The 12,443-nt window shown below is 29.1% G+C and overlaps 4 protein-coding genes across 6 annotated transcripts in view; 1 reads left to right on the forward strand and 3 right to left on the reverse strand.

Moving 5' to 3' along the window:
• LOC100160465 (beta-mannosidase) overlaps positions 1-3,524 on the forward strand; it is a 32,132-nt gene extending 28,608 nt beyond the window's left edge. The window contains exons 11-13 of the mRNA XM_001945756.5: positions 1,431-1,642; positions 1,723-1,944; positions 3,006-3,524. Of these exons, the coding sequence (XP_001945791.2) occupies positions 1,431-1,642; positions 1,723-1,944; positions 3,006-3,233 (662 nt within the window). The 3' untranslated portion in view covers positions 3,234-3,524. The remainder of the gene's footprint in view (positions 1-1,430; positions 1,643-1,722; positions 1,945-3,005) is intronic.
• On the reverse strand, positions 3,178-6,967 carry LOC100164581 (single-strand selective monofunctional uracil DNA glycosylase). Of its 2 annotated transcripts, none has more exons than XM_008186370.3 (6): positions 6,728-6,967; positions 6,477-6,664; positions 4,849-5,112; positions 4,522-4,788; positions 4,029-4,138; positions 3,178-3,929 (listed from the first exon to the last, which is right to left on the reverse strand). In XM_008186370.3, exons 3-6 carry the CDS (start codon positions 5,104-5,106, stop codon positions 3,860-3,862), a joined length of 705 nt encoding a protein of 234 aa, XP_008184592.1. In that variant the 5' UTR covers positions 5,107-5,112; positions 6,477-6,664; positions 6,728-6,967; the 3' UTR covers positions 3,178-3,859. The 2 variants fall into 2 exon arrangements, with proteins under 2 accessions (XP_008184592.1, XP_001945680.1); XM_001945645.4 differs by having other exon boundaries at positions 3,986-4,138; positions 6,728-6,965.
• LOC103309847 (tRNA-specific adenosine deaminase TAD2) lies at positions 3,392-3,816 on the reverse strand. The gene is made up of 2 exons (XM_029489019.1): positions 3,453-3,816; positions 3,392-3,399 (listed from the first exon to the last, which is right to left on the reverse strand). Exons 1-2 carry the CDS (start codon positions 3,814-3,816, stop codon positions 3,392-3,394), a joined length of 372 nt encoding a protein of 123 aa, XP_029344879.1.
• A 935-nt stretch (positions 6,968-7,902) lies between the features above and the next one.
• LOC100161815 (LysM and putative peptidoglycan-binding domain-containing protein-like) lies at positions 7,903-10,493 on the reverse strand. 2 transcript variants are annotated; one of them, NM_001204986.1, is given in 4 exon segments: positions 7,903-8,971; positions 9,539-9,792; positions 9,887-10,157; positions 10,253-10,493. In NM_001204986.1, coding segments are annotated over 3 exon segments (585 nt in total). In that variant the 5' UTR covers positions 10,046-10,157; positions 10,253-10,493; the 3' UTR covers positions 7,903-8,799.
• Positions 10,494-12,443: the final 1,950 nt, after the last annotated feature.

A 12,443-nucleotide genomic window follows, 5' to 3' on the forward strand; every position in this document is an offset into this window, starting at 1 on the left:
AAATCTACGGGATACTCGTTTTATAACATAAAATACATTGAACTTTTTGACGATTTTAAAATGTAAGGGTTATTTTATGTATTTTAAAGATTTTTAGAGCATTTTGAAATTTTTTCTAAATTTAAAATTGGAAATTTTCACATGTTTTATGATTTTTACCATAAATATATGATCTTTAGTCTAAACCTATAGGTATAGAAAAAAAATAGTTAATTTTTAGATTAAAAAGGTAGTCTAAATGATAAGTCTGTCTGTTAAACTTTTTTACAATCATTTTAAAGTTTAAAACGTATAATTATAATTTTTATCTTTTAATATTAAAAATAAAAATAATTTAGTGTACTATTTAGAATTGGTAGGTCATGTTTTAGTTTTTTTAGAACATTAAAATCATCAATAATAATATATGATAATCAACCCAGAAAAAAAGCCAAGGGAGGGGTAACTGCCCCTACTTGCCCCCCCCCCCCCTGCGGACGCCCTTGGACATAGGTAATATGTTATAAATTATAATAATAAAAAAAATCTGGTAAAAATATAATATAATATAATATAATATAATCCAATACTCTTCCTTCGCTCGACTTCAATCCAAAATTTAAAACTTTAACAACACTACTCCAGGAGAACAATCTAGTCATCTCCGATTTATTAACTATTTCTCCTCCATTAACTCCCTAATGGACAAATCTCAACGTAGCAAACACCGAACTCTCCATATTAAAAAAAAAGACACTCCTCCTTCAATCTATAAACAAGAATATTTCCACATAATACAAAACATAAAATGCGAAAAAATATACACGGATGCATCCAAAAGCCATATCGGGGTTGGGGCTGCAGTTGTTTGGAATAACATGGAATTGAGTACAAACTCCCTAGCGCCTGCTAACGCAAATTGCACAGCTTCCTTTTCTGAAGATGGCAAATTAAAAAAATTCATGTTGGCTAGTCGTAGCGCGTATGTACTATACAGTAAATAATAACTTACGGACGTAATAAGGACGGCTGTCGACTGACTGACGACATAAATACCTGGTCTGATGGCAAGATACGTGGATAGTAAATTGTACATCGAAAACAAAATTAAATTGTCAATTACGATGATACAGATTACAACGCGGGAATGTACATTTTTAAATAGAATGTAACAGGTAGTCTTGGAAATATATGGGTGGTCGAGATAACACGGGTGTTCTCACAGGTAGTTTTGGAAATACTTGGGTAGTCGAGATAACACGTAAGTACCTTAGTTACAGATAAAATCCTTATAAACTTTAATAATTGTAATAATTTTTCATATATAAGTATATAACCATGTAGTGTAAAATCATTGAATTTTTTTTTTGCTGCACATCGGTTAGGGGTGTATAGAGTCTATACTAGTATATAATTATTTGTTAAATATGAAATATAATTTTTATATTCAGATTACGACCAACGATGGAAAATGTTACACTATAGTGCATTAGATTTTTTCTCGCCTATTATCATAGTTCCAGAATTAGAAATTTCAAATAATTTAACAATGTATGTTGTTTCCGATAGTCTAGTGGATTTGGAAGTCATTTTTAATGTGGAGGTATATAGCTGGAAAAGTAATACACCACTCTCTACATATATATCAGATACTATATTATTGGTTTGTAGTGCTTAGTACTTAATTATTATATTTCAACATTTGTAAAGTTAATTTTCAATTAAACATTTTTTATGTTTCAGAAAAATAATAGTGCGCAGTTAATTTTAAACGAAAACTATTTTAATTGGTTAAAAGCAATAACACAAAAATGTGGTCAAAGCAAAGACCAACAGATTCGATCTTGTTTTTTGCATACAAAGCTATATTATAATAATATAAATATGACAGAGGCATCTCCATCAAATTACCTGTTCCCCACCACATTCAACAAAATTATTGGTTATGAGACCCCTAATATATCGGTAATCTTTTTTTCTTTGAGTAATATTATTATTTAGTTTTAACTAATTAATAGTAAATAAATTAACTGTGGCTAAATATATGGATATTTTTGATATAAAATAGTATCAGCAGCACAAACCCTGATAATTAATATTTTAAACTACAGAATTAGATTATTAATTAGTCATACCTAAACTTAATCAGTGGCGTAGGCAGGATTTTAGTTCAGTTAGACTAATCACTGACCCGACTTTATCCCCATTTACGTAACACAAATTTTTATATAATTGGTTAAAACAAATTATAGAGTTTAAGTTTCAAACTTAGCCAATATATAGAGTATATTTTTTAACCTGGTGGCTTATAGACCATAGATTAGAGAACAGTATTAGTACCTCATCAGGCCGTTATAAACATGGAATATTTGATACAGTGATTATGGCAGACACTTAGAAATGTTCTTAAGACAGCCAAAAACAAAACTTAAACTATGATTCTTAATTTTATAACTATTAAAAATGACTAATAACAATTAATCTACTCTGTATATTAATTATGGTGGTAAATATTTTTTTTTTTGTAAAAGAAGTAATTTCTTTGGTTGGGGTGGGGGGGGGTAGAACCTTACACCTGTGTACTCCTCTGAACTTAATAAAAAATTATTTTTACATTACTTTAAAAAAATAATAAATGTCATTATTTTTTGTTTTTTAAAAGCTTTGCAAATATTAATTATTTTATTCTATTCTAAATGGTCACACAAAATTTACTATAAATTAATAATCTAATAATATCTTAATCATGCATTTAAACTTAAGAGTCTATTATATTTGTGTACATTGTACATAATATATATTATACCTATATTCTACAGAAGTGTGCAAAAACAAAATATTACACTTCATTACTAGTTATTTAAAACAAGGATGGCCCAATTATCACCATATAATATAAAATAAAAAAAACCTTGTGTTTCTCAGTATAATGTTTACAATTTATATGAAAAATTTAAAATATTACGTTTCCATAGTTTCATATGTATAGGTTATAAAAATGAGCATTTGTTAATTTTGCTTCACAGGTGTCCAGAGTTTGGCAAGAAACTAAAAACCAAATACATGTTACATTGGAATCAACAGGAATAGGCTTGTTTGTTTGGCTAAATGTTACTCAAATAGATGGTAACTTCAATGAAAATGGATTTGTTATGTTAAACAAAACAAAAACTGTGAAATATACATCAAACAAAGATATTTCATTAAAACAATTTAATTTAGAAATTGAATACCTTAGAACAAAATTTATATAGATTAAAAGTACATCTCAAAAAAAAAAAATATATACATTGTTTAAAAATTATTCTCCTTATATCAAATTATATAAATATAAATGCAAAATAAAATTGTCTTTTATGGATTTACAGGTTTTTTTTTAACTTTATTTTCTGGAGCATTTGGATTTTGCCCTTTATAAAACTGCTTAAGTAAATCCATTGCCTGGTTTCCGAATAATCCACTTTGGACTTTACAATTTTCTAAACCAGGAACAGCAAGTACAGTACCACAGCCTCCGAAACGGTCATTAGCACAACCATAAACAATGTTAGTACAACCAATACTTATCAACAATGCAGCACACATTATGCAAGGTTCCACAGTAACAATAACAGTTATGTTAGATAGTTTTTCTAAAAAGCTAGCCTTAACAATTGTATCGACACAATTTATTTCAGCATGCCTAGTTGCATTTTTTGTTTCATTTACTGTGTTACGACCAGAAGCTAAAATATTACCGTCATTATCAACAAAAATACAGCCAACAGGAACTTCCCCTACTTCTAATGCTTCTTTAGCTAAACATAATGATATCTTCATATGATCACTCCAATCCATTTTTATTTGAATAACTGGAGAATATTATTCGATTTGAGTAGAACTAATGTCTCATTTTTCCATTTTTCTGCTGTGCCAACACTGCGGGGACTGGGATGAGGAATTCGTACAACCTAAAATTATATTAAAATTATTTCTGTATTAGTTTAAACTAATTTTCTAGTTTTACCTTAATATTGTTTAGTTTAAAATTCTTGACTACTTCATTAGACCTTTTTTCAGTATATTTTCCAATCGCAACAATGGTGTCAATATGAAGTAAAGTAACTACATCACTCAACGATTTGTCACAGATTTCTTGTAACTTTTTTTGGTATTCACTCTGTAAAATAGATAAATAAATAGTATAGAATGGAAGGATTTATATATTATAATTTTAAGTTTTGTTTCCCCGCCCATGTAGGTCTAGAGTCTAAACACTTCTATGGTTTACCTCACGTTTGTCAAATTAGATCTCATAAAATTAACTTATATTCTTATTGTAAATACATTTTACTGATTGTATATAAAAATTATCTCAAGTGCCGTTACAAAAATGAAACTGGATTAAAAAATCTTTAGTGTTAAACTATTATAGGCAAAAAAGTTTAAGGTCATATAATTTTGATTAATGGTAATTTATAGTTACTCAATAGCAAGCTCATAAGACACAATTACCAATGATTCATAAGGTAAAAAAATAAAAGCTGAATTTTAAAATATTACCTTTAAATCGCTTGGTGTGATATTTTTAGCATTTTCATTCATTAATGCCAAAGGGAAATAATTATGAATAAAGCAATCTTTGAAAAACCTATATGGATCGCCGTCACTGAGTTCAATAAAAAGATCCCATAATCTTTTACCACTGACTTCACTTCTATGACAGTCAAGACCAGTAACTGGTCTTTGAGGATGATAATTTGTGGGTGTTAAAACCTCTCCAACTACTCTTAAATAACTTCTCACAATATTAACTTCACCAAATGGTATCTAAAAGTCATAAACAAATTATTTATTTACTATTTTAAAAATAAGAAATTAAGTACTTACACCGGTTTGACACATTCCCCAGGGTCCTGGGTTCATGCCTAAGAATAATACTTTTTTGTTTGCATTTAAAAACTTTTTTAAAAATATCTTGTGTAAATTGAATGCATATTCTAATGGACTATAAATATAAACAATGTTTGGCCCATAATTCAGATTGTTTAACTGAGATACAAGATCATTTTCTAAATTTATAAAACAATCGGCTAAATCATCAGTTTCAGGTTTGTTTCGTTGACTAAAGTATTTTGATACAGACATTTATAACTGTAATAAAATAATAAAATGTTAGATTATATTTTAATTAAAATTTGAAAGGCGAAAGCCCATTTAAGACATAGTTTTAAGGTATTCGGTATTTATATTTATTATTTAGCAATAATATACAAAAATAAACAGAATATTTGGAAACAAGGTAAAAAAGAAAAACAATTAGCCACTTGGTGAATCAACATAATTTAGTTAGTTAATAATTAATAATTAGAGTAGGCAAAAGGAGGTGTCTAGATTGGCCTGTCTCATACAGCAAGTGAGTGGTTCATTATTAGGGTAATCAGGAGCACGTCATACTGATACAGTAAACGAATATTGTTACATGTATAGCGCACAGAAACTCTAAAGCGAATGGAGAGAGGAAGAATCAATTTTACACCTTATGATATTCTGAAGAAAAGTTAAGTTACGATCAATACAGCTATCGGCCAGAGATAGTAGGTTCAAGTTTTTGTTGTTTAATATCAATATAAAGCGTAAAATAATATTTTGACGTGAAAATACCTATCAATTATGTATTCTAATTAAAATATGTATTAATAAAGTACTAGTTGGCCCATGAGCAGTACTGCGTAAAATTACAGAGGCGTGATAAATGATATAGTATGTTCATGAGGTTTGTGAAAAAATGTATTTTTAGTAGGTATATTTAGAAAACAATAGAGAGAGCACAAACATTTTTTAGGTGTTTGCTTACTAAATTTTAATATTGAATATCTGAAGACTCATTTGAAAAAGGGATTATTTTCCATGTCCTGTAATCATTTTCAGTTGTTATATTAGCAAAAATGTGTTTGTTAGATGTGTATCCATTGGACAAGGTTGTCCATGGTCTTTGTGAGTGCATATCCATTAGAGACGTTGGCCAATGGTGAATTTTTGTTTCATTTAAAAGTAATTTTTAACAAAATAAAATATTTTAACGCAGCGATTGAACTATATCAAAAGCGAAAGCAATAATACATCGTTTACTGTGCAGATTATTGAATATTGTGTAGTATTCGTTGAGGAAAATGGATGTTACATCATAAATAATAATATATATGATAAATCTGTTCCCAACTTATAATACTACAGTCTATATTCTTCCATATGTTATTAAATAATAACCATTATCTTCTATAGGTACATGTTAATATATTATTGTTAAATATTAAGTTGTAATTTGAGTTAAAAAACCTTGATATTAAATTGTTTTGGTAAAATATTTAATCCCAGGCTTAAAATGTACAAGCACTTCCTAAGCTTTTATATATTTTAATTTGTTAAATATTATTATGCCTAAAAACGCTTTAATTGTAGGTTCATTTTAAAACTATTTTAAGTAATGTATTTAGAATATAAATATACATACGTACCTACTCAAACACAACTAATGGCAATAGTCATTATTAATTTATGTGATGAATGATGATACAATGAACTGCAATCATTGTCACAGTGTCATGGTTGTATCATGTTGTATTTTGTCTTCACTTTCACTCAAATATTATGATACAAACATTGTACATTGTAGCATTTTAAATAATTACTTATCAGTACGTACCTATTGTTAGTAATTTGAATATAAAATTAATTATAAAGAAATTAATAGAAATTAATAACTTACTTATTTTTAGTATCAATGTTTATTGAAAAACTTTAACTGTACAAAATTCAACGTTATTAAAGAATTTAACTAATTTTATTTGTAAACGTTCTGCACCAATGTTTTATTTTATTTTCTTAATTTTTTGGTTTTTCAGCTTTCAGTTTCGTTTTCCACAACAAGACCACGCACGATTTAAGTTGGTACATTTCTTCCACAAAATAATTTTGATAATACACTTTTGAAGACATTTGTTCCATGAAACATTTGTTCTATACATTATATAGAAATTCGCTATAAAAAAATAGATTAAACCGGTTTAAAATTATCCCACATTATCCCGCACCGGGATAATGAACCATGTGATCCAGCAGTGATGCCAATGTTAAGAAACATCGTAAATTATTTACAGTGATGACCGCGTTGCCACCATTGACCAATAAACTGTAGTTACCCGCACGAATTAAAATATCTTAATTCGTGGTTGCCACTTACCCGTCCGGCGCGCGCAATTTTTTTCATTCCTGACGCGTATTGTACAATAAATTTATCGGGGCCGAACGGCCGGACCAAATCGGCTTCAAGGTTTTAAATCATAGCTCTAGTGCTCTACTCTACCCACTATAATATAAGCATAGACTTTCTATAAGTCTATTTATTAAGTCATATCCAAGTCCAACACTACCTCAATCAGGTCCATAGGCGCAACTATAGACATTTTAACAAACCTAACACAATTATTTGCCTATATGTAAACAAGTAATCTCAAGTCACAACTACTAAAACCAAACAAAAACTATAATTCCGGGCCCAGACAGGACAGTCCAAATTATTTTTAAAAACAGAAACAAAAGAAAAATCATACTTTATGTGATACAATGTTATATTATAAATAATACTATTTTGTGTTATTGTAATTCGATAAATTTTTAAACGAGATTTTTGGGGGTGTTAAAGATCCAAAGCACACCCTCCTGCTGTTCCAAACGTGGGACTCAATATTTTGAGCTAATTATAAGCATAAGACATTTTAGATTTTTTTGAATGTCCATTTGTTTGTTATCGGCTTAAAACAATGTTACTCATAAAAAAAAAAGTAAAAACCACAAACTGTGACAACATCAACAATAGATTTCCAATTAAAATTTAAATACAATGATTGTAGGTTTAACCTCAAGCAAATTAATACTATGTGGTTGTATGCAATTAGTTATTTTTTATTAGTATTTTATTACTATAGTATGTGAGAATATTTAAGTTTTACAAGTGAAATAAACGATGATTTATAAATAATTCTATTCGTGAAAAATAAAACTATATAGTTATTAAATTCTTAATAATTGTTGTAATTAATAAAATAAATGACTTCCAGAGAACATTGATGAACATGATATATTACGAGCATTGCTATTTTAGTGAATTTGGTTACTTATAGCACAGAAATTTATTTGAGAATAACTATGATTTGATGTTAACAAAAATTTTTTTTAAAAAATACATCAAATAGATTTGTTCAATAAATATAAATTATAATAATAGCATTAATATAAAAGATTATTAAATATTTTGTTTGAAAACTAAATAAATTATTTATTTATATTATATGATAAATGTATAAGGTGTACATTGTACATAAATATTAGAGATATGATGCTGAACATTTTGAACAAAGGTGACTACAGTTATGCCACCTGGCGTTTTGAAATTCTACAATTAATTAAATGTATATAATATCAATAATAATAATAATAAAAAAAAAAATATATTTAAAATACCAACAATTAACAGAAAACATAATTTATTGATCAAAAATAATATTTTAATTTACAACATGATAAAAACAGAACCAAACACATCATTTGTTACATGGCAAATATAGGCAAAAAATAAATGTACTTTTAAACATAAAAAATAAAGTAACCACAACCTTATTTGGATTGAAAGTTAATTGCAATAGCTTTTTAGAAACAAGTTACAAATCAGTTAGATTATATTAATATGTCAACGTTTCAATCGAAATTATTTTAAGGTAGTTACTATAATATAATTATAATTAAACATAATATTGGCTAGGTACATTAATTTACTATTTATCACAGAGTAAACATTTCTTCTTCTTCTTGTTCCAGCCGCTGCCGTGAACTCATTAACTTTAGATTCTGGGTCACTATTAATGGTATTTCATCTGTACTTATTGAAGGACCCTGTATTCTACGACTTGTTAATCGTTGGCGTGTAAATAATACTTGTTCTTCTGGACAGTACCTATATAATCAACAAATAATAATATTGAACATTTCTACCAATATATCTAACTTAATAATATATATAATATCATTTAAGAATATGTATATTATGGTATTGGAATAGTCAAGCGAATCAATAGCTTGAAAAAGTAAGCATATATAAATAATAGGTTTTTTAATTCTAAATTATTTATCATTAATTAAGATCAAAGAATAGGATTATTATAAAAGTTGTTGTACTCTATTAATTCATGTTTCGTTTTTATTCTTTGTTAATTTAATAATGAATTATCCAAGCAACCTGTATAATTTAGGAAATTGATTTAGTTGTAGGACATTTGTTTGCCTATCTTAATAATGGTAACTTAATGGGTTATAAAATACTGAAGTGGCATTCAAAGTTAGACTCGTAATAGATTTGAGGCAAAAAATGTTATGGGGGTTCAAATATTTTTATAGAAAATCGATAAATTTGAATGTGATATTATCAACAGTTATTGTACCTAAGTAAAATTCTAATTATTTATAGAAATTGTAAATTATTAGTAAATACATTTAGGTAGATAATTTTTGAGAAATAACTTACACACTTCTGTCTTGACTATCTATAACTTGAGCTCTTGCACTAGCAATTTTGTTATCTATTTTATTTAAGAAATTATTACAGTCATCAATGTTGTGCTCTTCAATTGGTGATATATTGGGTAGTTTTGACCTTTTGTCATTTTGGAAGTTGCTTGTGCCAGTGGCATTGATATCGCAAGTAGGTATGTTCAGATGTTCCCTCAAGAACAAACTGTCGTTCGTAAACAGTCGATTGGCATTTCGTATTTGCTCAGTCTAAAAGGACAAGTAAGCACATACAATTATAATATGGTGATAATGAAGATTATTAAATAAAATATAAAAAGTTCTAAATAATAATTATACTTACCGTCACGCCGTACTTAAGTGCAAGCCCCTGCAATGTGTCCGTCTCCGTGACAACATGTTTGATGAAGTGCTCATTGCGGACAAAGTAGGTGTTGTTACTTATACTGCCATATTTCCTTAGAGGTTTTGTATTATCACGGATGCTTACCCTTTCGTCCATTGATACTTGGTTATGCCCATTGAAACGATTGCTGTTGCATAATGCGATTTCACAAGACACTAACGTTTTTCACGTTAACGCGTACAATGAATGTACAAAGTACACATAGCACCTAAATACAAACATGATTGTTGTAGTGCTTTTGTGTGTCGAGTATGGATTATGAGTTAAACAAATTATTATCAGTAGTATTATTATTATTATTACTCAAGACGTGTGTGGTGTAAGCACAATTTAAATGATTTTACACCGCGCGGTTTTGTTACGTTTCGTTGCTAGCTTATGCCTTCACTTTTTAATGAGAATTTCTCCCATACGAAACCTAGAATTTTTTTTATTGTTTCAGCACCGAGATGATTATTGAGCGAAGACCGACACTGGACAGTCTCGGCAGTAATCATGAACGGAAAATATTAACAACAATTTTATTATAAATTGTCTATTATCTTATCAAAATATCATGATTTCTTATCAATATTGTACAATGTACATCCTCAGATTAAAGATTAATGCAATCTGGCACATCCCACAGTGTGAGTAGTGTGACACATTTATTGCAACAGAGTCTGAAGTCTGAGGTAACATTTCGGTCGACTAACGATCCCACCTAAATACCTAAAACCTAATGTCATAATCTCAGAAATCAGAATCCAATCCAGAAGGTGCAAATGTGCAATGCGCCACTCCCTACCACTAGCATTTTCAACGATATAAAAAATTGTAGATAATTACTAATATAATATAAAAAGTTGAACGTTGGTCAAACACCATAGCATAGAAAATATATTAAATAATCAAACGTGAACCATGGTAACGTGCCAAAGTGGTTAATAGTTTAATAGTTTTAACATAAATATATTATTAAATATTAATTATATTATAATTTTTGTACATTATACGCAGTGCCTATATACTAAGTTACACGTTAGTACAAGATTATTAAGGAAAAAATATAATATATTCAGATATTTTACATAATATAATCTTAATTATTCATACAATTGTATTACAGGTACTATGTATAGTGTATATTGGCTTACCATGGTAAATGTTGACAGTGGCGCCGACTTGTTTTTCATTTGGTGGGGAAAGTATAAAAATGAATTACCACCACCACCTACCACCCACATGATTATATTGTAAATTCAACTATCACAAAGCATACTCTGGGGCGAACCGCCCCATAAAAAATACGCTTTCGGCGCCACTGAATGTTGACAAATTATAGTATTAATAATATTTAGAAAAATCTAGGCTTACGGGGGGCGGGGGGGGGGGGTCCATGGGGTCCGGATTTCCATGATTTATTTATACAGCAATACTTCCATATTATGAAACCTCTTGGGCACCAAAAAGATTCGTACCTACCTATTATGGAGAATTTCGTTAAATAGAATTAAATAAATGTGGTTCTACTTTGGTTTGGTTCTCAAAAATATTTCGTTAAACAAAAAAATGTTGTTAATTGGGAGATCATTTTTATATGGGTATATTTATAATTTATATATAGGTACTTTTTTGTTTATTTTTTTTATGGCAAATCCATCATTGTTTAAGGTTGACTGACTACTCTTTTAATTCAAACAAATTGATAAGTAGGTATATGCTTTTCCCATAATCGTGTCTACGATGGGTGCCTAGGGTGCCTGGGCTGCCCCTGCAATTTTCGAAAGGCGCCGGTCAACCAAGTTTTAATATCTAGTGGTTTACAGCTTTTATTTAGAAAAAAAAATGTCATGCATTGTTTATTTTGTTCTAATAATATTATATTGCATTGTCGAATTGATTTATGATTCTATCACAAATTCCGGTAATAATATTATGCGGGTAACTGCATAAAAGATAATATATAGCGAGTTGATTAAGGGAAAAGGAATTTGGATTATGGTGTAAATTGTTTTTGTAGAATAGTGGTGAGGAGGGAAATGAGTGGATTTAAAAGAGCGGAGAGTTCTGTGATAAACTTAGCTAACAAATTGTCATTTGGGAAATTATTATGTGATAAACTGTTATTGGAATTAGTGATAGAGGCATAGGAAGCTTCGGGAAGATGAGGAGGAATTTGGAGAGGGGGGAGCGTAGGAGCAGTATTCGGATTTAAGTAATTTGGTTTTTGTTGAATTGGCTGAGAACGTTTCTTATGTTTGAGAAGTTCATTATATTTTGTTGCTTTGAGGTTGGCTTGATTTTTGATGATATTTTTGTACACGGGACAGCCCTTGTAGGAGGCTGTGTGTGGTCCTGAGCATAATGCACATTTCGCGGGAGTAGTAGGTGGTTTTGAGCATTCGGCGGAGAGGTGATTATCTCCGCATTTGACGCACCGAGGGTTATGGTGACAAAAGTTACTTGTATGAAAGTATACGTATTGTTTTATAATATAAACAAGCTCTCCGAG

The sequence above is a fragment of the Acyrthosiphon pisum genome, chromosome A2 (assembly GCF_005508785.2).
Source record: "Acyrthosiphon pisum isolate AL4f chromosome A2, pea_aphid_22Mar2018_4r6ur, whole genome shotgun sequence".
Classification (NCBI taxonomy): Eukaryota; Metazoa; Arthropoda; class Insecta; order Hemiptera; family Aphididae; genus Acyrthosiphon; species Acyrthosiphon pisum.